Source organism: Hevea brasiliensis, chromosome 7, assembly GCF_030052815.1.
Source record: "Hevea brasiliensis isolate MT/VB/25A 57/8 chromosome 7, ASM3005281v1, whole genome shotgun sequence".
NCBI lineage: Eukaryota > Viridiplantae > Streptophyta > Magnoliopsida > Malpighiales > Euphorbiaceae > Hevea > Hevea brasiliensis.
In genome coordinates this window covers 93,824,380-93,851,639 of record NC_079499.1, presented here as the reverse complement: position 1 = coordinate 93,851,639, position 27,260 = coordinate 93,824,380, and the positions used below count along the sequence as shown (strand labels likewise).

At 35.0% G+C, this 27,260-nt stretch overlaps 2 protein-coding genes across 3 annotated transcripts; one reads left to right on the top strand and one right to left on the bottom strand.

Moving 5' to 3' along the window:
* The first annotated feature begins 728 nt into the window (after window positions 1-728).
* On the top strand, window positions 729-17,065 carry LOC110673689 (uncharacterized). Of its 2 annotated transcripts, none has more exons than XM_021836849.2 (14): window positions 729-886; window positions 1,069-1,229; window positions 1,363-1,452; window positions 13,669-13,734; window positions 13,892-13,957; window positions 14,121-14,206; window positions 14,327-14,372; window positions 14,542-14,596; window positions 15,031-15,107; window positions 15,354-15,489; window positions 15,566-15,690; window positions 15,768-15,872; window positions 16,335-16,475; window positions 16,617-17,065. In XM_021836849.2, exons 2-14 carry the CDS (start codon window positions 1,212-1,214, stop codon window positions 16,677-16,679), a joined length of 1,074 nt encoding a protein of 357 aa, XP_021692541.2. In that variant the 5' UTR covers window positions 729-886; window positions 1,069-1,211; the 3' UTR covers window positions 16,680-17,065. The 2 variants fall into 2 exon arrangements, with proteins under 2 accessions (XP_021692541.2, XP_021692540.2); XM_021836848.2 differs by having other exon boundaries at window positions 14,118-14,206.
* A 1,192-nt stretch (window positions 17,066-18,257) lies between these two features.
* Window positions 18,258-21,812, bottom strand: LOC110673667 (uncharacterized). The gene is made up of 4 exons (XM_021836805.2): window positions 21,000-21,812; window positions 20,106-20,457; window positions 19,883-19,964; window positions 18,258-18,721 (listed from the first exon to the last, which is right to left on the bottom strand). Exons 1-4 carry the CDS (start codon window positions 21,487-21,489, stop codon window positions 18,515-18,517), a joined length of 1,131 nt encoding a protein of 376 aa, XP_021692497.2. The 5' UTR covers window positions 21,490-21,812; the 3' UTR covers window positions 18,258-18,514.
* Window positions 21,813-27,260: the final 5,448 nt, after the last annotated feature.

Genomic DNA, 27,260 nt, shown 5'->3' with positions numbered 1-27,260 from the left:
GAATTTTAGCATTTTTCTTTTAAAAACATATATGGTATTATTATGTGTATAAAATTTTATTAAAATAAAACCAATTAATTACAATTTATCTAAAATTAAATATTAACTAATTATTTTACCAGCATATTACGCAGATTATTTATTATTTAATTTTAATAATATAAATTAATATGTTTTTATATTTTATATTTTTATAATTATATTATAAAATTATGTTAATGATAAAATTTCTAATTAATTATAAATTTAGTTCAGGTGATAAAAATTATCATTTGGTTATTCTCTCTTATTGTAAGCTGTCGGTCCAATTATATAATATTTTTCACTCTGACGCACTTAAATTTCACAAATTTAATTTTTGTATCGCATTATTATTAAGTTAAAAAATATACTTATACACTTAGACAAGTCATATCTTTTATGTATGTTTTTATATTTTTCTTCATTTTTAACGAGAGGCGATTAATATTCAATTAAATTGAATTCACCTAAAAAAATAATTTATATAAATTATTAGTAAAAATATAATTAAAATTATAAAGTTGACATTATCAATAAATTATTTTAAATAATATATTATTAATAAAATTATAAATGATATTATAAAATAAAATGTTTTTTACGTAGGGAAGTTTCTAAAAAAACCCACTGACTATTGGGCTTTTGGGCCCAAGATTAGGCCCGTCCGGATTTTTCTCACATTGGAGCTGCATAAAACCGCAAATAGAATTCGGCGAGGCCAGACGGTTTGGCGCTTGCGAGCTAGAGAGAGCTTCGTAGATATAGGTAGGGAAGGAAGCGAGCGAGCGAGCGAACCAACGTGCAAGGGTGTGGGAGAGAGGGGGATATCTGAATTAGGGTTTTTGACATTCCCAGAGATCGAAAGGTCAGTGAGCGTGCAAAATCCCCACGATTATCAAATTCATAGTTGACGCTAACTTTTTTAATTTTTGTGTGTTTCTTTTTGGGTCATTTGAGAAAATTTTAATTTCGTAGAGGAAATGGTGAGTTTCATTTGGAATTTGATGATGTTTGTTTGTGAGAAAGAGGTGTACTTGTTGTGTGCAGGGGGCGACCAGGAGTGTGAGAGAGATAGAGAGAGTTTTGTGAGTCTGCTTGAGCTAAGAGAGCGATTTCGAACCAATTTGAGTGTTAGGGTTTCGCCATCTCCATCCCCTATTCGCTTATAGCAAAAGTTCTTGAAGTTTTTCATGGAACGAAAGCTTGTGGTTAGTTATTTTCTCTCTATTTTACACGCATATTCCTATTTTAGATAGATATCTGCCCAAAGTCTCCCCTCCCCCATCATTTTGTTTGATTTTCCATATGTGATGAACTATATTTTGTGCAATTGAATTACAGGTTTTGGGTATACCATGGGAGGTGGATACAGAAGGTTTGAGGGAATATATGAGCAAATTTGGAGAATTGGAGGATTGTATTGTCATGAAGGTTGGCGCTTCTGTCCTAATATTCAAGCTTTGACGTTTACTTTTGGATGTTTTGTTGTGCTTTTTTTGAGCTTTTCCGCTTAGATTTTGTTAGAAGTTATTATTTTTTGCCTGAATTCCTGGGTTTGTTTTGAATGCTCTGCTGTTAAATGTTACGTTTTGAAACTTCTCTTAATAAATTGCAAATGCTCATTTCCTACTTTTTACTCATTTTCATAATGGGTTTAAAGATTCATAAACTGAAATCGCATTGTGACAGAATTTGGCGCTAGCATTTTAGGCTAAGATATTTGCTATGTTGAAATGGCTAAATTATCCTTTTGAAAGCTTAAGCTTAAGCTTAAGCTTAAACTTAAGCTAAAGAAAGTTTTTGCAGAAGATATTATAATTTAATGTTATTGTCCGTTCATATAAAATATATACTCAACTCAACTAAGCCTTTATCCAAAAAATTTGGGGTCGGCTATATGTATTCGCTTTCTCCACTCTAAACGATTTTGGATTAAGTCTTAATACTTCTAGGTCATGTTGTACTACTCTCCTCCAAGTCAATTTAGGTCTACCCCTTTTTTTCTTTCTATCCTCTAACCTAATGTGCTCTACTTGTCTAAATGGAGCCTCCGTATTTCTACGCTTCACATGACCAAACCACCTCAATCTCCCTTCTCTTAACTTATCTTCAATTGGCACCACTCCTACCTTTTCTCTAATACTCTCATTACGGACTTTATCTAGTCTAGTATGGCCACTCATCCACCTTAACATTCTCATCTCTGCAACTTTTATCTTAGACGCATACGACTCTTTCAGTGCCCAACACTCACTACCATATAACATAGTCGGTCGTATGGCTGTACGGTACAATTTTCCTTTCAACTTATTGGGAATCTTACGATCACATAAAACTCCCGTGGCACGTCTCCACTTCAACCATCCGGCTTTAATCCTATGACTAACATCTTCTTCACATCTCCTATCTACTTGAAGGACTGAGCCTAGATATTTAAAGTGATTACTTTGGGACAGTACCACTCCATTCAAACTAACTCCTTCCCTATCACCAGTTTGGTCTTCATTGAACTTGCAATGCATGTATTCTGTCTTCATTCTACTTAACTTAAAACCCTTTAACTCTAGAGCACTTCTCCAAAGTTCTAGCTTTCTATTGACTCATTCTCGTGTCTCATCTATCAAAACAATATCATCCGCAAACATCATGCACCAAGGAATACTCTTTTGTATATGTTTCGTTGATTCATCTAAAACTAATGTAAAAAGGTAAGGGCTTATGGTTGATCCTTGGTGTAATTCAATTGAGATTGGAAAATCTTTTATGTTCCCTCCCACCGTGCGCACAATAGTAGTTGCACCTTCATACATATCTTTCAACACTTGTATGTACCTAATAGATACCCTCTTTTGTTCTAACACATTCCATAAGATATCTCTTGGAACACTATCATAAGCCTTCTCCAAATCAATAAAAATCATGTGTAGATCTTTCTTCACATCTCTATATTTCTCCATCAAGCTTCTAATGAGAAAAATCGCTTCCATAGTTGAACGATCTGGCATGAAACCAAATTGATTGAGAGAGATAGAAGTATCATGACGTAGTCGATGCTCCACAACTCTCTCCCACAACTTCATAGTATGGCTCATGAGTTTAATTTCCCTATAGTTTGAGCAACTCTGTATGTCTCCCTTATTTTTAAAAATAAGTACTAAGATACTCCTCCTCCATTCATCAGGCATTTTCTTTGAGTTTAGAATTTTATTAAATAATTTAGTTAACCATGCCACTCCCATATCTCCCAAACACTTTCACACTTCAATTGGTATTTCATCGGGTCCACAGGATTTACCCATTTTCATTCTCTTAAGTGCTTCCTTTACTTCTAAAGATTTAATCAATCTAGTATAATTCATATTCTTTTCTATTGTTCTATAATCTATATTCACGCTATTACCATTTTGACTATTATTAAAGAGATCATTAAAATAATTTCTCCATCTTTCTTTAATGTCCTCATCTTTCACCAACACTTTTCCTTCTTTATCCTTAATGCACCTAACTTGATTGAGATCTTGACATTTCTTTTCTCTCCTCCTTGCTAATCTATAAATATCTTTCTCCCCTTCTTTAGTTTCAAGTTCCTCATATAACTTTTCAAAGGCATGTGCTCTTGCTTGACTAACTGTCTTTTTTGCCTCTTTCTTTGCTATCTTGTACTGTTCATATGCCTCATTATTATCACATTTAGGTAATTTCTTATACCATTCCCTTTTTCTCTTCACTGCCTTTTGTACTTCCTCATTCTACCACCATCTCTCTTTTGAGGGTGGTCCATGTCCTTTAGACTCTCCAAGTACTTTTCTAGCTACTTCTCTAATCTTTGATGCCATCTGTATCCACATATCATTGGCCTTCATATCCAGCTTCCATACTTCGGACTCGAGAAGCTTATTTTTGAACTTCACTTGCTTGACTCCTTTGAATTCCCACCACTTTGTTCGAGCTACACTATTTCTTCTGATATTACTTGAGTTGTTCCTAAACTTGACATCCAAGACCACCAACCGATGTTGACTTGTTAAAGCCTCTCCTGGAATGACCTTGCAATCCTTGCATAGAGCTCTATTTGTCTTCTTGGTTAAGAGGAAGTCGATTTGGCTTCTATGTTGCCCACTTTTGAAAGTCAGTAAATGTGACTCTCTTTTTATAAAGTAGGTATTTGCTAGCATTAGGTCGTATGCCATAGCAAAATCCCGGAAGCTTTTTCCCTCTTCATTTCGACTTCCAAAACCAAAACCTCCATGAACATTCTCATAACCTTGTCTATCACTTCCTACATGTCTATTCAAATCTCCACCAATGAAAACATTCTCTTCATTCGGTATGTTTTGCATTAAATCATCTATATCTTCCCAAAACCTTTGTTTACTCTCACTGTCTAGTCCTATTTGTGGGGCATAAGCACTAACTATATTTATTGTTTCTCCTTCTAGTACTAGCTTTACTAGTATAATTCTATCTCCTACTCTTTTCACAGTTATTACTGCGTCTTTCAATGTCTTGTCTATGATTATGCCCACTCCGTTCTTATTTCTCTCATTTCCGGTAAACCACAGTTTGTACCTTGAATTACCCACTTCTTTACTTTTTTCTCCTACCCATTTAGTCTCCTGAATGCAAGCAATATTCACCCTTCTCCTTTCCAAGGTATCCACAAGCTCCTTTAATTTTCCTGTAAGTGATCCAACATTCCAAGTACCAACCCTGATCCTCCTCATAACCTGCTCCTTCCTAATTGGTCTCTTTCTATGATATCTTCTATTGTTTTCTATGTCTATCTTGTGTTCTGTTCCACTATCTGTTCTACCATCTGTCCTATGGACTAACTTCTTTACCCACATCCGTCCATGATGTGGGAACCCTTGCTCACTTAACACCACACCCGGGCGCCGGCATGGCGCGTCGCTTTCGGTGAACGCCTTACACCCTTGCATATTTCTCACCAGTGTTATCAAGGCGAAAGGTGACAGAGTATTCTATGGCGAGAGGCGAGGCGAGAGTCTTTTTGAAGCAAGGCGCCATAACCTTAATTGTTTAAATTATATATATATATATATATATATATATATATATATATACACTTTTAAATAGTTGATAAGTAAAAAAACATATTAAAAAGAAAAAAAATATTATTTACGTTATGTTTATATCTAAAATAAGAGAAATTGAAAATAGTGCATACCTGTATTTCCAGTTTAAGTATAAGATACAAGTGAAAGTATGAAACTGTAAAATTAAAATATATAGCATAAGTAAAAACACACATAATAATAAGAGGTGTTAAAAAAAGAAATAGTTCATACCTGAATTTTTAGCAGATGTATATGATAAAAGTGACGCTATAAAATTATACATAATAAATAAAAAATTAGAAATAAGTCATAAGTCACATAATAGAAAATATAAATTATAGAAGTTCAGACTTTAATACATAAAAATAAGTTGTAAGTCATAATAAACAAGATGCAATAAGTACATAAAAAACTTATAACTAAAACTACTCATCATCAAGATTTCCAAAATTATCTTCATTTTCAACAACGGCCATCACAAATTCTTCCTCCTCTTCATCATCATCAACTTGCGAAGAGGATGCACCTCTCATTGCACGAGGCCTTCGAAATGATGGATTTTCAAGTGGTGGTGTTGATCTTGCAGCCGATCTCTATTCATAACGAGATTCAGAAACTCCATCTGTTCTACCAACATCACCCCAGGTCAATACGTCATTCATGAAAACAAGAGAATCATCATCATCATCATCCCCATCACCTTTTTCTAATTCACCAAGCAATCATTCATTGCTCTCATTAATATTTGCCAAATCAATAGGTGTTGTGATATCCCCAAAAGTGTGTCGGCGTAGCAACGCTCTATTGTACTTCACATATACCAAATTGTCCAAGCGTTCTTGAAATAGCCGATTTCTTTTCTTACTATGAAGCTGTCATTTATTTTACAGTAACAAATAAGTTAAACTTCAAACTCAAAAGGCTCAAGATAAAATAACAAATTAAGAAATATATATATATATATATATATATATATATATATATATATATATATATATTACTTACATGCTCAAATACACTCCAATTTCTTTCGCAACCACTTGCACTACATGTGAGAATCAGAACCTTTACAGCAAACTTTTGTAGGTTTGGAGTTGAAGAACCATATGTTTTCCATCAAGCAACTATTAAAATATAGAACCAATGATTGTTAAATTCATGATATAAATTAATAAATGAGCAAAATGAAAAATTAATAAGAATTAAATTAATAACCTGGAGATTTGGTTGTTCTTCCTCTAATAGCTGAAGGAAAACCAAAGGTCCCTGGAGCTGCCTTGTATTTCTCAATTTCATCAAGAATCATATCAACTTTTGCTAAATTTTTTTTTCATTTTATGAATGCACGAAAGCAATCCTGTATTGACCTCTTCATCAGATTCAATTCTCATCTTATTTGGATAAAAAAATTCAGGATTCAAAAAGTATCCAGCAGCATGCAAAGGACGATGCAATTGAAGTGACCATCTCGCATCAATAATCTAAAAAATGCTCTTGTATTTCTCTTCATTGCCATTGAGTGAGTTGGCAATGGCTTCTTTAGCCCTATCCATGGATTCATAAATATATCCCATAGCTGATTTTTTTTCATTATCAACAAGTCGAAGCACACGAACAAGAGGACCGGAAACCTTAAGAGCATAAACAACATGATTCCAGAAGGCAGGACTCAAAATCATCCTTTCACACTTTTTGCCTTTCACCTCTTTAGCCCATTTACTAGTTGTCCAACTTTCCGAAGTAAACATTTTTCTAATGTTGGCTTTCTGAAGATGAATCCTTCCCAGTGTAATAAAAGCAGTAGCAAATCTAGTTTGCCCTGGCCTTAGCAATTCTACTTTATTAGTAAACTTCCGCAACATATTTAGAACTCCTGAAGAGCCATATGTGAAACCAGTAAGCTCAACAGCTTTGCGGAATGTTTGTTTGAAAACACGGATCTTAAAGATATCCTCCAACATCAAATCTATACAATGAGCTGCACATGGAGTCCAGTATAGATGAGAAAAATTTTCTTCCAATATTCTCCCTGTCATAAACAAGTAGAAAAATTCATTCCATTAATAATAAAAATAAAATGATATTTTTTTTAGTAATATAAAAAATTAAATAAAAATTTTACCTGCTGCAACATTATTTGATGCATTATCTGTAACAACTTGAACTACTTTTTCAGGAATAATTTCCATCAATTCTTTCTCAATCAAACTAGCCAACAATGCCGCTGTCTTTTCATCACTTGCATCAACTGATTTAATAAATACACTTCCCTTTGGACTATTAGCCAAGAAATTAATCAAGGTTCTCCCTTTTCTATCCGTCCATCCATCACACATCAATGTACATCCATAATTTTCCCATTCTTCTTTATGAGACTCGAGAAGATCATTTATGATTTGCACTTCTTTGTTAAGTAACCGAACTCTAACCTCATGAAAACTTGGAGGTTTCATTTCTTTCCCATAATTTCCAATTGCTCGAATCATTTCCCCAAAGCTATCATAATTCACAGCATTAAAAGCTATTTCCACATCATACATCCATCGTGCTATGGCAACACAAGCACGCTCCCTTAACTCTTTTTTAGCTGGACTATTTTCGTCAATGGTAGTTTGCTTCATATTTTTTCCCAAAACAGCAGGTCTTGGGGAAAAATAACAGTCAATAGGCCCTCTACTACTTTGTGGTGGTAAAACTTTTGGTTTTTTAAAAGCACTAGTACATGTAACCTCCAGTACTTGCCTTCTTCTTTCACTGCCAACTTCTTGCATCAACTCTTCCTCTTCCTCATTTTCATCTAATCCCAGTACTTCAACATCATCAAATTCAGGTGGTCTTTTCATATTCATAATTGATTTTTGCTCTCTTTTTTTAGTAATGAATTCCTGCATTTGATTCCTTATATCTTCTGGACATTTTGGACACCGAATTATATTTTTGTAACCTCCAGCAAGATGTTGCTTGATTCTATTAATTCCTCCTTTATAAACTTTCATACAGTACATGCATTGAAGATCATTGGTATTGTTTTCACTAACTTGAATTACATGTGCTCATCCTGGGTCCGTTCTTCTACTACTAGAAGAAGATCCAGATGTATTATTCTTATCACCCATTTATAATCTAACAAAAAAATTAACAAGAATAAAAAATAAATTAATTAACAACAAATTAACAATATCCAATATAAATTAAATAAGTAATTAACAAGAATAATAAGTAAAAAGTAAAACAGTAAACAAATTAACAATGCCCATATAAATTAAACAATTAATAAGAACAAAAAGTAAAATTATAAATTAACAATGCCTATATAAATTAAACAATTAATTAATAAGAACAAAAAGTAAAATCATCAAATTAATAATAAATTAATAGTACCATATAAAATAAACAACTAATGTCTAATTAACAAGACAAAAGTAAAACTAATTAATCTAACAACTAATTAACAATAATAAGAAGTAAAAGTAAATTAATTAACAACAAAGTAATAATGTCCATATAAATTACACAATTACTTACTAAGAACAAAAAGAAAAATAATCAAATTAACAATAAATTAATAATACCCATATAAAATAAAGGACATGGACCACCCTCAAAAGAGAGATGGTGGTGGAATGAGGAAGTACAAAAGGCGGTGAAGAGAAAAAGGGAATGGTATAAGAAATTACCTAAATGTGATAATAATGAGGCATATGAACAGTACAAGATAGCAAAGAAAGAGGCAAAAAAGGCAGTTAGCCAAGCAAGAGCACAGGCCTTTGCAAAGTTATATGAGAAACTTGGAACTAAAGAAGGGGAGAAAGATATTTATAGATTAGCAAGGAGTAGAGAAAGGAAATGTCAAGATCTCAATCAAGTTAGGTGCATCAAGGATAAAGAAGGAAAAGTGTTGGTGAAAGATGAGGACATTAAAGAAAGATGGAGAAATTATTTTAATGATCTCTTTAATAATAGTCAAAATGGAAATAGCGTGAATATAGATTATAGAACAATAGAAAAGAATGTAAATTATAATAGAAGGATTAGATATTTAGAAGTAAAGGAAGCACTTAAGAGAATGAAAGTAGGTAAAGCCTGTGGACCCGATGAAATACCAATTGAAGTGTGGAAGTATTTGGGAGATATGGGAGTGGCATGGTTAACTAAGTTATTTAATAAGATTCTAAACTCAAAGAAAATGCCTGATGAATGGAGGAAGAGTATTTTAGTACCTATTTTTAAAAATAAGGAGACATCTGAGTTGCTCAAACTATAGGGGAATTAAACTCATGAGCCATACTATGAAGTTGTGGGAGAGAGTTGTGGAGCATCGACTACGTCATGATACTTCTATCTCTCTCAATCAATTTGGTTTCATGCCTGGTCGTTCAACTATGGAAGCGATCTTTCTCATTAGAAGCTTGATGGAGAAATATAGAGATGGGAAGAAAGATCTACACATGGTTTTTATTGATTTGGAGAAGGCTTATGATAGTGTTTCAAGAGAGGTCTTATGGAATGCGTTAGAACAAAAGAGGGTATCTATTAGGTATATACAAGTATTGAAAGATATGTATGAAGGAGCAACTACTACTGTGCGCACAGTGGGAGGGGACACAAGAGATTTTCCGATCTCAATTGGATTACACCAAGGATCGACCATAAGCCCTTACCTTTTACATTAGTTTTAGATGAACTGACTGAAACATATACAATAGAGTATTCCTTTGTGCTTGATGTTTGAGGATTATATTGTTCTGATAGATGAGACACGAGAATGAGTCAATAGGAAGCTAGAACTTTGGAGAAGTACTCTAGAGTCAAAGGGTTTTAAGTTAAGTAGAACGAAAAGCAGAATACATGCATTGCAAGTTCGGTGAAGGCCAAAGCGGTGATAGGGAAGGAGTTAGTTTGAATGGAGTGGCACTGTCCCAAAGTAATCACTTGAAAGATCTAGGCACAGTCCGTCATGTAGATGGGGGATGTGAGGAGGATGTTAGTCATAGGATTAAAGCCGGATGGTTGAAGTGGAGACGTGCCACGGGAGTTTTATGTGATCGTAAGATTCCCAAAAAATTAAAAGGAAAATTTTACCGTACAGCCATACGATCGGCTATGCTATATGGTAGTGAGTGTTGGGCACTGAAAGAGTCGTATGCATCTAAGATAAGAGTTGCAGAGATGAGAATGTTAAGGTGGATGAGTGGTCATACTAGACTAGATAAAGTCCGTAATGAAAGTATTAGAGAAAAGGTAGGAGTGGTGCCAATTGAAGATAAGTTGAGAGAAGGGAGATTGAGGTGGTTTGGTCATGTGAAGCGTAGACATGCGGAGGCTCCAGTTAGACAAGTAGAGCACATTAGGCTAGAGGATAGAAAGAAAAAAAGGGGTAGACCTAAATTGACTTGGAGGAGAGTAGTACAGCATGACTTAGAAGCATTACACATTTCTGAAGATTTAACCCAAAATCGTTCAGAGTGGAAAAAGCGAATCCATATAGCCGACCCCAAATTTTTGGGATAAAGGCTTAGTTGAGTTGAGTTGAGTACCCATATAAAATAAACATCTAATATCCACTGTTATCAAAGGCGCGCCTCAGGCGCAGGGCGCGCCTCAGGCGCAGGCCAAGGCGCTTCGGGACAGCCAAGGCGCACCACCTCACTGAGGCGCACCGAGGCGCACCGAGGCGCGAGGCGCAGTGAGGCGCGCCTCAATGAGGCAAGGCGCTAGGCTGCTAGGATTTTTTTTTTTTTTAAGTTTGTCCAGCAACCAACAGCTAGCAAAAAGGAAAAAAAAGAAGAGAAGAAGAAGAAGAAGAGGAGGAGGAGTGAAGGAACAAACCTGGCATGTATTTTTTCTTATTATTTTCTTATTATTCTTCTTCTTCTTCTTCTTCTTCTTCTCGCTCTCCTCTGTTCTCTTCCCCTGTGCTGCATTTTTTTCTTTCTGTTTCAGTGTTTCCTTTTTTTTTTTTTTTTTTTTTGCTGCCAATGCCATGCTCTCTCTCTCTCTCTCTCCCTCTCTCTCTCTCTCCTGTGCTGGGTATTCTTTTTCTGCTTCTCTTTTTTTTTTTTGACTGCCATGCTCTCTTTCTCTCTCTCTCTCTCTCTCTCTTTCTCTCCTGCAGTGTTCCTGCACTGTTTCGCACTGCACTTTCTTTTTCTGCATTTTTTTGGCTGCCTGCACTACACTTTTTTCTTCTGCATCTTTTTTTTTTGCTGCCAATGCCATACTCTCTGTTACAGTTTCTGATCACATGCTGCAATTTTTCATTTTTTTCTTTTCATGCTCTCTCTTTCTTCACTTCTTCACTTCTTGAAGACGAGGAAGAAAATGATTATGATGAAGATGTTGATTTGGAAGATGAGTTTGAGGAGGATAATGAAGATGATGAAGAAGATGAAGAAAATGAAGAGGATTTTGATATTTCTATTGATGTGGATTGAACATTTAGTAGTTTACTAGTTTATTAAACTTTAATTTTTAGTAGTTTATTAGTATTTTTAACTTTTAGTAGTTTATTTTTATCTCTTTTGGATTATAAACTAATTATTACTTACATATTTGTTAGTTATTATTATATAGTTTTATGTTATTTGAGGTGTGATAGCATAATTATAATTTTTTTTTTATTTTTAATATATATTTTTTATTTTTGCGCCTTAGCTCTCTCGGGCACGCGCCTGCGCCTTGCGCCTTGCGCCTAGGCTCCAAGACACCTTAGCGCCTTGGTGCGCCTTGAGCCTTTGATAACTATGCTAATATCTAATTAACAAGAAAAAAGTAAAATTAATCAAATTAAAACTAATTAACAATAATAACAAGTAAAAGGTAAACTAATTAATAATAAATTAACAATACCCATATAAATTAAACAATTAATTAACAATAATAAGAAGATAAAAAATTAAATTAACAATAAATTAATAATACCTATATAAAATAAATAGTTAATTAACAAATAATGTCTAATTAACAAGGTAAAAAGTAAAACTAATCAAATTAACAAGAATAACAAATAAAAATTAAACTAAATACCAACAAATCAACAATACCCATATTAATTAATCAACTAATTAAACAAGAATACAAAGTAAAATAATCAATTTACCAATATCCATAAAATTTAAATAATTAATTAATAAAAATAAAATAATTAAATTAACAAATAAATAAATAATTAATAATAACTAATTAATTAAAAGGAGAAGGAAAAAAAAAAGAAAAAATAAAAAGGGACTGCTGAAAAAAAAAAAAAAAAAAAAAATAAAAAAAAGAGTAGCAGGAAAGGGATGTGAGCAGAGCAGCAGTAGAAGAAAAGTGGAGAGGGAGAGAAAAAAAAAAAAGGGACGTGAGAGATCGAATAGAGCAGCGGCAAGCAGCAGGAAAGAAAAAAAAAGGACGTGAGAGAGAGATCGAACAGAGGTGGAGAGGGAGAAAAAAAAAAAGAAAGGGACGTAAGAGAGAGAGATCGAAGCGGGAAGAGAAGAAGAAGAAGAAGAAGAAGATAAGAGAGAGAGAGAGAGAGAGAGAGAGAGAGAGAGAGAGAGCTTACCTGTTGTCGTCATGAAGTCGAGGTTGAGGAGAAAAGCGTCTCTGCTGGTGGAATGGCTGCATCAGGTAAGTAGATAGTAGGTTTATTGATTTTTTAATTTAAAAAAAAAAAAAAACACTTACAGTTGCTGTGAAGAGGCGTCACTTGCGTCGCCTCTTGCCTCTCCGGCCGGAGGCGTCGCCTCCTCCAAGTCGAGCCAGGCGTTCCAATAGAGGCGATAGAGGGGCTCCTCGCCTCGCCTGGTGCCTCGCTTGGGCGCTTCCCTCGCCTTTGATAACACTGTTTCTCACTATACCTGGGCTCCGACGTAGCGCGTCGTTAGTAGAGGACGCCCCAACGTTTATATCATTTGAATTCATATCATAAGGTGTGACGAAATTTTTACGCTGGTTGTTACCTACCGCAACCCTTCTCCTTTATCCGGGCTTGGGACCGGCCAAGCGCAAACTACTTAGGTGGAGTTGTTCATATAAAATATATAATTTTCTTAAATAAATTTTTATAACATTATTTCTGACTCTTTTATTTCATTAGAAATTATTAAATATGCTAGTTTATGGTGGAATTTAGTAAGATTCTTCATTAAATGTTAATTTGAGTCATTTTGCTAAATTTGTGAAACAATTCACAATACTGGCTGTTATATCTGTCCAATTCATTCCTATTCCATTATCTAAAATCCTGATTGACCCCATAAAGACCCATTATGTAAATATAATATGTTACATAACGCTCAATATTTAAAAACCTGGTTAGAAATAGCTTGTGTGAGAGAGAGTTTAATTTGAGATATTATTGTCTGCTTGAACTGTGTTAATTTGGGCAGCACTTTTTAATTTTCTGCTACATTATGCAATATTGTTTTCTTATATAAACTTACTTGGGATTAAAGTGTGAGATTTGCACAGCTTTGTGGTTGCATTTCCGTCATTAGTGTGGAATCCTCAATGTTTAACTTTTCACTTTGTCCTCTGTCTATTGACATGTTCTTGATTTTTCTGTTGCTTTACATTTTCCATGTTTTAGGAGCGGTCATCAGGTCGCTCTCGGGGTTTTGGGTATGTAACGTTTGCATCAGCTGAAAATGCAAAGGTAACAGCAACCACTGAGATCATTGGCATTGAACTCTATTTATGCTTGTCTTCACTTTCCAAAGTGTGTTATTTTGCAGAAATTGGGACTCTTTTGAAATCTGTAATTCTCTATTCTTTAGCATTACCTATCATGCTTGACTTTCTGTTGGCTGCAGAATGCATTATCAAGTGAACATTTTCTTGGCAATAGAATGCTGGAAGTTAAAGTGGCCACGCCAAAGGTTGTGCCTTAAAAATCTCAATATATATTTGGTTCTACTTATCAATCTATGATTTCAAGGCTGCGCTCTGTTCTCCATAGTGCATATGACTTTGAATTATAGGTGCATCCAAGAAGTTAGGTTTGTACGCATGTATGCTTTATTTTCTATTTTCTTTTAGCAGGAGGAGATGAGAGCACCTGCAAAGAAAGTGACAAGGATATTTGTGGCAAGGATTCCACCATCTGTGACTGAAACAACCTTTCGAAGGTAATTGAATATGATGATGGCCCGCAAAAAATCTCTTTAGTCATTTTCCTTTTGCACTCTCTAGACAATATTCATGGACTTCTGAGAAATAACACATTCACTTTGAACTTGGTTTTGCAGTCATTTTGAGAAATATGGCGATATAATAGATCTGTACATGCCAAAGGTGAGCTCATCTTGTATGTGTTCAGTTGTTTTGTGTGTCAGCAATATATCTCTGAAATTATTAAAGGAATGTATAAATGGCCATCCTTTCATTTGTGACACTAATAAATTAATGACTCTGGTTGTTCACTATTTGGGACTATTGAAATCTTTACAACTATGTTATGCAGGATCATAGCTCAAAAGCACATCGTGGAATTGGATTTATCACATTTTCTAGTGCAGGTGAGACCACCTAGGTGGCCAAGTCCTTTCTGGTTATCTGTGCTTCAATGTCTATATGCTGTTGCTATGTTTTATGGATGCATTTATGAATGTATGCGGGAGTTCAGCTTATTTATGTTCCTTGCATCTTTTCTTCTTTGGGCCATTGGATTTTTATCTACACACTTCATTTATTTAAAAATGTATGGAATTTTTTCATTTGTTGTCCTGCTTATTTATTAAATGCTTTGTTTTATAGTCCTCTTGACTGTCAGTTTGTGGTCATTAAATGACTTCTCTTTGTAAGCTGATATTGACAAGTGCTTTGTTAAGATTCATCTATTGTTTGCAAGTCATAGCAATTTGCTAGCATTTTCTTCAACAAATGATAAATATTATTAATCTAAACTAAGTGTCAAAGTAGAGTAAAAATGATTGAAACTTCCTTGCTACAGATTCTGTGGACAGTTTGATGGCTGATACTCATGAATTGGGAGGTTCTAATGTAGTTGTAGATCGAGCAACACCTAAGGCAAGTTGTGGAAGAGCTACTTTTTTTTTTTTTTTCTTCTGTCAACTGCTCTTATTTTTTTCTTCTTGATGAAAGCCTCTTTTTTAAGTTATGCACTATGTTATGGGGCACATCTAATTTGAAACATATTTTAATTTATCTATTAAAGTTTAGATTTGAAGTTAATTAATACTTGTGAGTTAATATCAACTGTCTAATATCTTATTGCCATGAAGATGATTTCACTGTGTAATATTTTATTGCCAGGAAGATGATTTCAGGCCAGTTGGAAGAATGGCACATGGTGGATATGGTGCATACAATGCCTATATTTCTGCGGCTACTAGATATGCTGCACTTGGTGCTCCTACCTTATACGATCATCCAGGTCCAATGTATGGAAGTAAGTACCGCTTTAGGTAGGTATATGTGCAATTAATTAAGAAACAAATGATTATTGAGTTTTGTTGCATTAACAGGGGAACCTGCTAGAGGAATGGGCAAAAAGATTTTTGTTGGCAGGCTTCCTGAGGAAGCGACTGCTGAAGATCTGCGCCAGTATTTTGGTAGATTTGGTCATATATTAGATGTTTACGTTCCCAAGGTAAGATGGTAGTATTACTATTGTCCATATGATAGACAATCCAAAAGATGACTTGATAAACTTGTTAATGTGAGTAGGATCCAAAGAGATCTGGCCACAGAGGTTTTGGATTTGTAACCTTTGCTGAAGACGGTGTGGCAGATCGTGTTTCTCGAAGGTCTCATGAGATTTGTGGACATCAGGTATTACATAGAACTTTATCTATCTCAGATATTGATAGTTAATTGTTCTTTGGAGGTTCTTGTTCGCTGTGTACCATAAGAAAGATGCATGCAGAATGCACTCCTTATTCCAAAGGTTTTTTTTTTATTTTAATATATCATTCAGATTTATAATGTTTCTTTGTAGCCCTCTGTCTCTGTCTATGTCCACTGTCCGCCCCCTTCCCTTCCCCTTCCCCTCCCCACCACCCCCACGAAAAAAAAAAAAAAAAACAAAAACAGCATTCTATGTTCTTTGAATTACGTGAATTTTATATTTGTGTTGTGTGATAGGGATATTAAGCAAGTACACGTAGTAGCAGTGCTTATTTTATGTGGTATGCTTGCCTATGTGTGAACATAGTGTATGGCTTAACCAACCATGGTGCTTTTTCCTGCCTGGAGAAGCAGTAGCTTTAATTATGAATTTGTCTTGCTGTGCAGGTTGCAATAGATTCAGCAACACCTATTGATGATGCTGGCCCAAGTGGAAATTTCATGATGAATACTGCTCCACCTTTTGGGGGTTATGGTGGTCCTTTGCGCAACTTTGGTAGGATGTATGGAAGCCTGGATTTTGATGATGTGAGTATATACAGTTTCACTAAAGCTGAAAACTGGGAAATAGTTATGTACTTCATTTTATGTTGTCTACTTGAAAAAAATGACTAGTTAACAACATTTTTATGGTCTCAGCTGTTAAATGATTCATTCTTTGCTTTGCAGTGGGGTTATGGACTGGGTAGTGCAAGACCTTCAAGGGCAGATTGGAGGTATAGGCCATACTAAGTCAAGGATTGTGGCCATGGAGAACTGGGGTTGTCCCTTGAGTCTTTCAGTGCTGTCAACAAGATGCGAAGGCTTTGTGAACTGAAGTTTCTTAAATAAGCAGAATAATCATTGGACTTTGTCAATATAAATATATTTTTTCTTTTAGTCATGGTGGATGCTGAATACATGATCTTGTACTTTCATTTTCAATGTCTAGCTGTTCAGAATGTTAGTGCTGGTGGAAATTAGCCGTGTAGGAATACAGCCAGGGATTATGATTTAACCTGTGGCTTTGGGCTGGACTAAGTTTTGACGAAGAATGAGACTTTCGCTATGTTGTAAGTTAAATATTTATTACTCGATTTTTCTTTTTAAATCACAAGCTGTGTTTGAAATTAGTATCATTATTGTAGTAAGTAACAAAGGTTTTTTTTAGGAGTGGAAGTTTTCTCTCAACATCGTTATTTTCTTGTCTTTGAAAAAGTCGAAGCTAGATCTCCGGTGGATTCCCCTGCCTTTTGGGTAGAGGGAACCCTTCTCTGGCTGGAGAGTGGGCTTGTCTCCCTCCTCACCGTTTAGTCGGGTGTAGATATCTTTTGGTTTTGGTTTGTGGTACAGATCTTGTGCTTAAAGGGAGGGTTGTTCTTCTATGATCGATATGGCTTTGGTTTCTTGGAAGGCAAAATGTAGGTTTCTCGTTTTTGTGGTAGAATCAAGGAAGACGATTTGAGAATTAAGAGCCGGCATTTCTAAAGTTTGCTAGTTGGTGCTCCATGATTTTGAAGACCATTGCCTCTGTTTTCCTCTCCTTAAATCGACAGCATTAGAAGTCCAAAGTTTCCTTCTGGAGATTTGTTTTTTGTTTTTTGTTGGGGTTTTCTTCTTGGCCATGGTTGGATTTCAAGCCTTGCATAGTTATGGTAGCAGCTCCTTTTGTATTCTCCTTTGGGTTACCCTGGTTTGGTAGATTCAGATTCAGTAACGTTGAGATTTCTTCGTCCAGATTTGGGAGCTAGGGTTTGGTGGGGGAAGAGACATGGGCTGTTTTGCTAGGCCTATATTTGAGTTTGGGTCTTTATGTAAATCAGGCCAGTGATCAATCTCTGTATTTTGCCCCAGTGGGCTCTTTTGCATTGTTAAATGCATTTCCCAAAAAAAAAAAAAAGAAAAAAAAAAGCAGTGTTTGAAATCGGTGATTTAGCTAAATTTAAAAAAAAGAGTCGTCAATTTTCATGCTGTCAGAGCAAGTGTCTGTTCGGCTAAAACATAAGGTCCGGATTAACCCATAGGTGACTTTTATAATGTCTAAATTAATTATTTAGGTTGCAATTATACATAGCAAAATGAAAAGGTCCAAGCATTGACTTCCGGCTCGGATCTTCCTGTTTGAGTTTGGTTCAGCAATTGCTCTTCGAATCAGTTCATGGTATTAAACAAAGGAAAGGCATATAAGAAAATTCAGTTCTTAGAAAGGTATCAAGCTTTGAGGTAAAATTAACATCAATACATCAGTATTCAGGCAAATAAGTAATTATTTAAGATTGGGCTTATGCTTATGCTGCCCTGTTACCACGCATGTTCTTAATAATGCTGTATAGAGTGCAGTTTGTCTCACAGAACAATTCACTTAGGAGGATAGGAACAGCGGGAATGCTTTATATACTAGAGCAAATTGTTTAATCTCATGATTTACAAGGGGATCCACTCCGTAAAATATCTTATGATGCTACAAATGTCTGCATAAAAAAATTGTAGACTAGAAACAGCAGGCTAGTGCAAAATTTGAACTCAGAATCTCCATGGATAAGAGCTGTCTTGCACAAAGGATAAACCATTGGGAATGTTGGGAAAAATTAGGACTTATGACTGGTGAAGCAACTGCTCAAGAAATTCAACCGTGCATGCCTATGAAAGAAAGAAATCTTGCTCGGTATCTTTGGAATTTGATGGCCCTGTGTGTCTGATATTGAGCTTCTCATTTCCTGAGCTTTAATCTGAGCCATTCTCAGCTTATTTAAGATCTTGTCCATTGATGATGATCTCTTCTTTTCCAGTTTCATCTGTGAAACAAGTAGTCGTGGTTAGTTAAGGCCATAGCATTGGAAATTTACTTCTGCATAAGCAGCTGTAAAGGGATATCCTATGATAGCATTTCAGGATTGAGAAAAACTTGTATGAAAGTGGAAAAATAGGAAAAGAAAATTGAAAAACACTGGCAAGGAAAACAAAACCTCTAAATTGACAAACCACAGTTTCTTCCCTAAATCTGTGAATCAGCAACAATACTTCTGTAAGTTCTTGTAACTAGGCTTTTACCCGCGCATTATATTGGTATAATCATTGTTAATATATTACTTAATTAAATAAAAATAAAATTCTATAGCATTTTCTATATATCTACACTTAATTTATTTAAAATATTTTAAGAAAGATTTAAACAACTATGAAAATATAAATAAAATAAATGTAAAGAATAAATAAAAATTAAATGAACATAAAGAATAAATAATACCATACCAATGAAATGCATGTAGATAAATTCTTATATGATGATGATTATCTTAGTAATATTTGTGTCAATTGTTCATCTTCATCTGATGCCTTGATAACTAAAGTATAATTTGGTATGTTTAAGAGAAAATATTAATTGAACGTTATATTTTTTATTTGCATTAGGAGGTGACTAATTTGATTTATGATGTATGATATTAGTTTATATAATTTATAACTATAACTCTTAATTTTTCTAATATTAATTAAAATGTAACTATTGCCATAATTTTTTTATTATAAGGAATTACGTACATGATTTTATAATTGTAGCGGACAATAAAAATGTAGCTTTAATTTATATAATTTATAACTATAACTCTTAATTTTCCTAATATTAATTAAAATGTAACTATTGCCATAATTTTTTTATTATAAGAAATTACGTACATGATTTTATAATTATAGTGGACAATAAAAATGTGGCTTTAATTTATATAATTTATAACTATAACTCTTAATTTTACTAGTATTAATTAAATTATAACTATTTTCATAAATTTTATTTTTATAGTCCACAACAGAAAGGGTTTGTATTTTGCGAGTCATTAGTTTGATACAATATGTTATTTAATTCTTAGAAACGTTCCAAACAAATTTTCTTGTTCTTTTCTTCACTAACTATAAGAACCAAAAGAGACATAACCACATAGCCATAGGATGTATATAACCTCAAGTTTTCTTATTGCTTCCTCTGCTTTAGCATTCTGCAAGTTCTCCCATGCTGTGATCTTGGCTTCCTCCCTTTGCAACCTGCATTAACAATTGATAATATTTGGTGAAGTTCCTTTGGCAAGACGAAAGAATGTTGGCTTCATGCTCTAATTTTTTCGGGTGCATTTGCATGAAAAGATTTGGAAGAAAAAAAAATCGAAGAGGCACAGCAAAACTTACTTGGAAAAGTCTGATGAAGCCTCTGCAACATCCCAAGATGAAATGTGAGCATCTGTAGCATTTTTATTAACTTCCTGAACACCTGGCCTTCCTTTCCTAGTTATGCAAGGACCATGCCTTGTGGTCCTACTAATCAGGGTGGCTCTTTTGTCTTCTTGCGCTTCCCTGATTTCCAATTTAGCAGGATGGTCACTCTCACTTTGTTCTAAAGGGACAGAGGGAGGAGAGGAGGACCTCCCTCTGGGAGATGAGCATGTGCTACCCTCAGGGCTCATCTGTGTTGCCATATCCCTCTTTGAAATGACACGAGTAATTGCGTCTTCTGCATCATTGATGTTATCAAGCTTCTTATCTGTACATTTCATTTAACATTGATCAGCTAATATCAGAGTTAGCATGGAAATGAAATAAAACATATGATACTTGAAAAGGCAAATTTTTCTGTAAATCTCATCCAGAGGAGCTGAGTAGCAAATGTAACTGATTGTAACGGCTCTCTCCTTGTTTTACAAGGATGGCAAGTCATAGCCGGCCCTATAACAATTCAATTTCAGGGCAATTAGGCGACAAAAACAACATTGTTGTTGTAACCCATAAGCCATTGAATTCTGAAATTAGGTTATCTTGTTATCAGATTGTAGCTCAGATCATGGAGACAAATATGGGCATTTTTTATTTATTAAAGAGCCCTTGTTATCCAAAATCATTTTAAGCTCAAAGAGGTCATTAAACACAAGCTTAGTTAGCTAGGTTTTCTCCTAACATGTTAGTTAGACATAGCAACCCAGAGATCCATGAAAAGCATCTCCAAGTTTTAGTTCTCAGTCAATTGATCAAGAACCTGTAAAAATGATATCCTGATGTGAATAAGCAGAATGGACAATTTTATTTTACCGTGACAGCTGGGTGATGAACACTCGCTCGTCAAATCTGAACGTGCCACAATAGCTTGCCCCCCAATCCCACCTTCGTTATAATGAACACCAACTCCCGTAGGCATCAAAACTCGAGTCGAAAATGGAGAATTCGCTATGAAATTTCTTACAGAGGCACTATCAAGAACCTGCATTGAAGGCAAATAATGAGAGTAGTATGCAATCCCTGGAGGCACAATAGGCCCACTCTTGGACTTGGGAAGCCTTTGAGGCTGACACTGGGAGTCATTGGTAACAAGAACTGGGCTGCAAATCCACCTCTCAGCATCTTCCCATTTGGAAGGCATTGTCCTGTCACTGTAAAAAGGGGTCAAGGCACTGATATGCCTCCTGCTGTTCTCTGATGGATGCGGTACTCGCTTTGATCTCCATCCCATCTCCTGATAGTTCCCTCCTCCAGGGCTAGGAAATGTACTTAAACTGTGGGACGAAATTAGATTCTTCTTCATGCCTTCTGGGCTTTTGTACTAATTCTGAAGTGGATCTTTGCTGGTTTCCTGTTTTTTCAATTGCTAAGCAAGAATCTCCATCTAAGATGTCTGGGTAATGCGTAAGATAGGTGCAAATAACGGAGAAAAGTTTGTTAGCAATTACAAGCACACACTTTACATTCAAAATAGAGCTGTTGTTTTTCTTGATTTCACCATCTGAACAGTTAGATTGCTTGCAAGTGGACAAAGCTTGGGTTAATCTCAAAATTTGGTGGAGATACTTGCAAGAAATGCCAACCCAAGTGGTCAAATCAAGGGATTAAGAGCTACGAAGTAGACGAATTTCGCATTGATGGTGATTTGTTTTGCAATCTTTATTGGACAGAAAGGAAATTTATCGTTTTCTGTTAGTATCATCTCATAGTCATAGATGAGCTTACTGCTAGATGAAGCGGATTGGTGTTGATGATTCAAAGATTGATGGTTATATAAGGTGTTGACACTCTGCTAGGAAATTAGAAGCAATAGAAATGGACGAGTATTCTCTGGGTTGACATGACCACTTTACTTCTACATGATTCTATAGTAGCCTATTTTTAGGAAGAATCCTATTGGAACATAATGAAGGCACAACAAAATCTTGATCCTCCTAATTGAAGGAGGATTTTATTTATAGCGCTAGATAGCCAATATTTGCTCATCACGTGTAAAGCACCTACAAGTAGGTTGTCTCTATCTCAAACGTCTATTTCAAAGTCTAATCAAGCTGCTCCTGGAATAGTGATAAAGCTGATGTGTCGTGTAAACAGCTGTCAACTTCTGATCAATTTATCGTAATGAATTGTTTGCCTGATCGGTTTACTTAAGACAATCGAGTATACTGACCTATAGGCTAGAAAGGTTGTAACTAAACCAGTCTGCAGGGGCAGAACTTAGCTTGGATACTGCGTTTATTACCAAATTACACTCCTTTGGACCGAGTTCACAGGATTTTTAGACTTTTATGGGTTATTGCATTAGGACCAATTAAGTTATCCATTGTTCCAGGTACTTTGCATCAATAACAACTTATTATAGTGTGCAAAACTTTGTTATATTCCTTACGATCAAATCATGCATCTACTCCACTCCTTGTTTTATCTAACCGTCATTAATTCTAAGTGGAGGCATAACTTGAGGATGAGGATGATGCTCGATTTGGGCAGTGGTACAACAGGTCGGGCCTTAAGGCAAAGAGATATCCGACTTCTTCCCTTTCCTATGATTGTAGTACGACCTCCCTATTGGTATTTAGAGTAGGCACCCTCTTGGCAAGGGGTAAAGTCTTATTACTCATGACCTCCCATATTCAGTACACGTGTCCTTCATCTAGAGGCCCATTCCTTTTATAGTGTATCAGATGCTCCTTATCCCGGACGATGGTTATTTATGGCCATTATCTCAAGGAAATAAGACACTTATTGCCATGTTAACATTCGTCGCTTTAACTGTTAGGGTTCATTAATTCAAAATGTCAAAATCTTGGATTACGTAGTTAAGTGTCTTTACAGGTTTCAATATTGAGTTATTCTTTTGATTAAACATTTAAATCCAAATGCTCTGTGCTTTCAGTGTTTGCGCTCTGTCTTCGTTGCCATGGCTCCCTTTTCATTCCCCAATTTAGAGGATATTAGGCCCTCCTTCACCAAAATATCCTTAGAGGAGCTAGATCGGTGGTTTATCGTAGAACTTGATTTGTACCACATTCAGATCCCTCATGAGAATGAGGGGATAGCCTTATTTAGGGTTCCCCCATCATTGAAGGATGCTCAGTCAGAAGAAGGGGTGATGGTGGTGTTCTTGAAATAGTTATAATACGGCTTGTCTCTCCCCTGGACATAATTCTTTGTGGATATTTTTAATTACTTTGGGTTCTGTCTCAGGATGCTGGTGCCAAACTCGATTAAGTTCTTGAGCTGTTTCGAGAATGTCAGCAATTTATGGGGCTTTTGTCATACCATCCCTCTCTTTTGAACATTCTTTCGATTCGTAAGGCTAGCGAACAGCTTCTACGGGTTCAGCAGCCACCAAAACATGTCTCTTTTTATCGGTTACATGGATTCCATTCATGGAAAGAACAAACAGTTTATGGTTGTTAACTTAAAGAAGAGGCCCAACTGGACGAGTTTCAATTTCAAGATGAGGTGGTTGAAGGTTTCTTCTGGCTTGAATGAAACACCCTACATCTCGCCTCTGGAAGAGTTATTTTTTGTATGCTTGACCTTAGTGCAATTGAGGAATGATGTGAATAAGTGCAAGTGGCTTTCGCTTGGTACTGTCATCAAGGTTATGCATAAGTGTCTTTCTGGAAATTTTGTTTTCGTTTTATTTTCCCTATCATTTCTCTTCCTTCCCCCCTTTATTTTACTCATGGCACTTTGCATTTGTTTTTAGTGGCTAACAACATGAAGTGGGCCACCTGGCCTAACCATTTTGTCCTAATGGATGAAAAGAGGGCTTTCATCTTAAAGTCCTTGGCCAAGGGGCGGACAGTCGCCCAAATAGGCTTGGACGTGGTCAAAATTTTTAGGAGCCTTTTATCGTTAATGAGGCCTACTAAACTGTCATGATTTGAAGTGTCACACCTTACCCCTCTGTAAGGGACAACATGATCCCATAGAATACCTAATGAACTACCAAACTTCACTAGCCGATAATTCATTAAATACACTACAAGGGATTTTGAAACCATTTTCTTACATTTTGGAAGTGGTGAGCTTTTTGGTAGGAATTAAAATCATTTAATTGAAGTTTCAAAACTAGTTAAAACTTTTGTTCATTTTAATTTTTCGCAAATTTTATAAAAATTTCGGCAGAGTGCCGTATTTATTTTGAGAAAATAGTTCTTCAAAAACTCGTGAAAAACACTTCCAATAAATTTTCCACAACTCCCAACCTCCAAATAATCTCAAGTCAATACAATACAATTCCACAATCCAATCAAAGTTTATCATCTCAAAATATTTCATTCACATTGTATTCAACATTTAATTTACATATACAGGTCTTAATTTACAAAAAAAAAATCCAAACTAATATCATTACAATTTATTATACAACTGCTCAACTTTACATTAACACATATGACATTATAATATTTACATCAAAATAACTACAAGGGTATAAAACAATACCTATACAAAAAGATTAGTGTAGTCCTCAATATCAATAGCAGCTCACTCTGCTGCTTTCTCCTTGCTTTTATCTGCGATAGCAAAATAAGCTATCGCTGAGTATAAAAATACTCAGTGATGCACAATAAAAATTTAAAATACAATACATAAATCATTCATTGACAAAACACAATTTAAATGTTGCACAATTAAATTTCACAAATTATCAAAGCTCATTATAGCAAAATTTTTTGATCAAATAATTTAATAAACACAGTGTTGCCAATTCATATACAACTTAAGCCATGACACAAAATTTTCGATCAATGCTGCGTTGTACACCACGACAAAGCAATCTACAACCCCACTAATCGAAATCAATGAGGGAGGTGGCTAGCTAGCTAATGAGTACTCATCTGATCTACAACCTCAACTGGTAAACCAGAGAGAGAGGAAAATAATCGATCTTAACCCCATAAATGGAGAAGAAATAATGTCATGCTAAGTGTGAATCAGAAATCCATTTCAAACATTTTATTCAAATATTGCATACAAAAATCAAATCAATTTCCAAAGTTACAATTTCATCACAAAGTGGCAACACAAAAGTTCTTAAACTCATAATGCGTACTAAATCAATTTTTTAAGGATAAAATGCTTAAATAGGGTTTATTGTGCACAAACCTGACGTGAGTCACCTCTAGGCCTTGACTCAGTCTCTTAGACTTTTCGAGCCTTTTTCAGCTGAAATACACAGTTTGACAGTGTTTCAGTACTATAACTTAGCATAAATCTAAAAATAAATTCAAATTCACTTTTATTTAGCTTATATATGCGAAACTTGACGTTCTTTAAAATTTGTGTTTCGGGACTACTATTCACTATACTATTCAAGTCAATTTGTTGACTTTCTAAGGCTTAATAGGTATGGGAATTCCAACTTCACCCACATACCACATTTTGGTCACTAAATTTGTTGGTTTTGGTCATTTTCTCAAAACTTAGGTCTTTTAGGCAAAATTGCAAATTTTTAGTTTTGGTGTCTTAGGTTGCACTGTTCCATTGATCATTTTGCTGTTAAAATTTGGCAAAATTTTCTTCATAGAAAATGTTCCCTATTGTCTTAAATTTATTCTCCTTTTTGAATCACTCCAATTAGAGTTTTGTAGCTCAAGTTATAGCCATTTGAATCATGGCTTCCGGATTAGACTTAACTCAGATTTCTGGGCACCAAACTGGTTCTGGCAGTTTTAGGTCACCAATTTTGGGTGGCCAAATGACTTGGTTAAGAGCATAATTTGGGTTTGTGTTCTTCATGAAAGTTGTTGGTCTATATCTCAGCTGTCTACTGATAAAATTTCAAGTCATTTAGACCTGCCTAGCCTAAGTTATGGCCAAATGAACAAGTACTGTTCATTTGGTCATTTTTGTACAGGTCAGACTGCAATAATCCGAATTTGTTCAATTTGTTCACTAGGCTATGGTCACTTTTTGGGCATGATTCCTGAATAAAAAACGTTCCATTTTGTGTCTATTTTCATTTCCAATTGGCTTCACACTAATTAGACTTATAAATTTTCAGTTTTGGTCCCTTAAAGGGACCTTGGTCCTGCTACCTGCAGCATGACCCTAGGCAACCCGAATTTGCATTTGGTTCCAACACTTCTAACATACTCCAATTGGTCACAAATGACCATTTCTCACCTCAAACCAAGTCCAACACACCATTTAACACATTCTCACTTTTTTGTCTCCAAAACCCTAGATGCCAAAACCCTAGTTCATGCCATTTGTTGCATCAAACCAATTCAACACCTATAACATACTTCCTCAACTCAATCAAGCTTAGATACAATTTTAATTCCATCAAAATACATGTGTATTCATATCAAACCCTAGTTGGCAAAAATTACTTCTAGTCCTCCAACAATTATTTTCATTTCATTTTAAGCATAATTCTAAGTTAGTTAAGCTATAATTACAATAATTAAACTATAAATTTCAAGTTTAGCTATCAACCTTGAATGAAGCTTTTCAATCTTTAATTCCCTCAACTTTTTCTTCAAGAAAATTAAAGGATTTATGGTGAAATTTAGTGTTTAGAAAGCTTAAGAATAAGCTTTCATGGAGAAAATTTTGAGAGAGAGACAAGGGAGGGATGAGAGACGGCAATGATAAAGATGAAGACCCAAAATGATTTTCTTTCTTTTTTTTTTTTTCATTTGTGTATATTTATCCATTATTTGACTTAGTCAATTGAAGTAATTAAATTAAAATGAATTTTGACATCATGATGATGTCATAAGGGTGATGTAATAAACTTTTCCTTTTTCTTTTTCTTTTTCATTTATTTTTCTGTTAGTTCTTTAATTTAATTCCCGATTCTGAAATTTTCTTTTCTTTGATTTTATTTGACAGTTAGGTCAGGAGTCAGCTCTCGGGATCAATTGACTAAATTGCCCCTCGCTAGTTCAACCCGGTTTGTAAATAATTCAATATTTCTTCTGGCTCCCTGACCTAATTATTTGACTGACTTAACAATTTTTTTTTTTGTGATTTTCTCTTTTCCACTGTGTTCTTAATGATCCTAAGGACCGCAGCGTCACATTTTACAGTTCAAAATTTGAGTTTAAATCG

What these genes read in the sequence shown, in the direction of transcription:
- LOC110673689 (XM_021836848.2), top strand. An exon ending in CATCAGCTGAAAATGCAAAG is followed by an intron (nt 13,735 to 13,891) that starts GTAACAGCAACC and finishes TGTTGGCTGCAG; the next exon opens with AATGCATTATCAAGTGAACA. An exon ending in ATGAGATTTGTGGACATCAG is followed by an intron (nt 15,873 to 16,334) that starts GTATTACATAGA and finishes CTTGCTGTGCAG; the next exon opens with GTTGCAATAGATTCAGCAAC.
- LOC110673667 (XM_021836805.2), bottom strand. Translation starts at nt 21,489, where the DNA reads ATGAAGAAGAATCTAATTTCGTCCCACAGTTTAAGTACATTTCCTAGC. An exon ending in GCTTCATCAGACTTTTCCAA is followed by an intron (nt 19,965 to 20,105) that starts GTAAGTTTTGCT and finishes TTGTTAATGCAG; the next exon opens with GTTGCAAAGGGAGGAAGCCA. An exon ending in AAGCAATAAGAAAACTTGAG is followed by an intron (nt 18,722 to 19,882) that starts GTTATATACATC and finishes CTTGTTTCACAG; the next exon opens with ATGAAACTGGAAAAGAAGAG.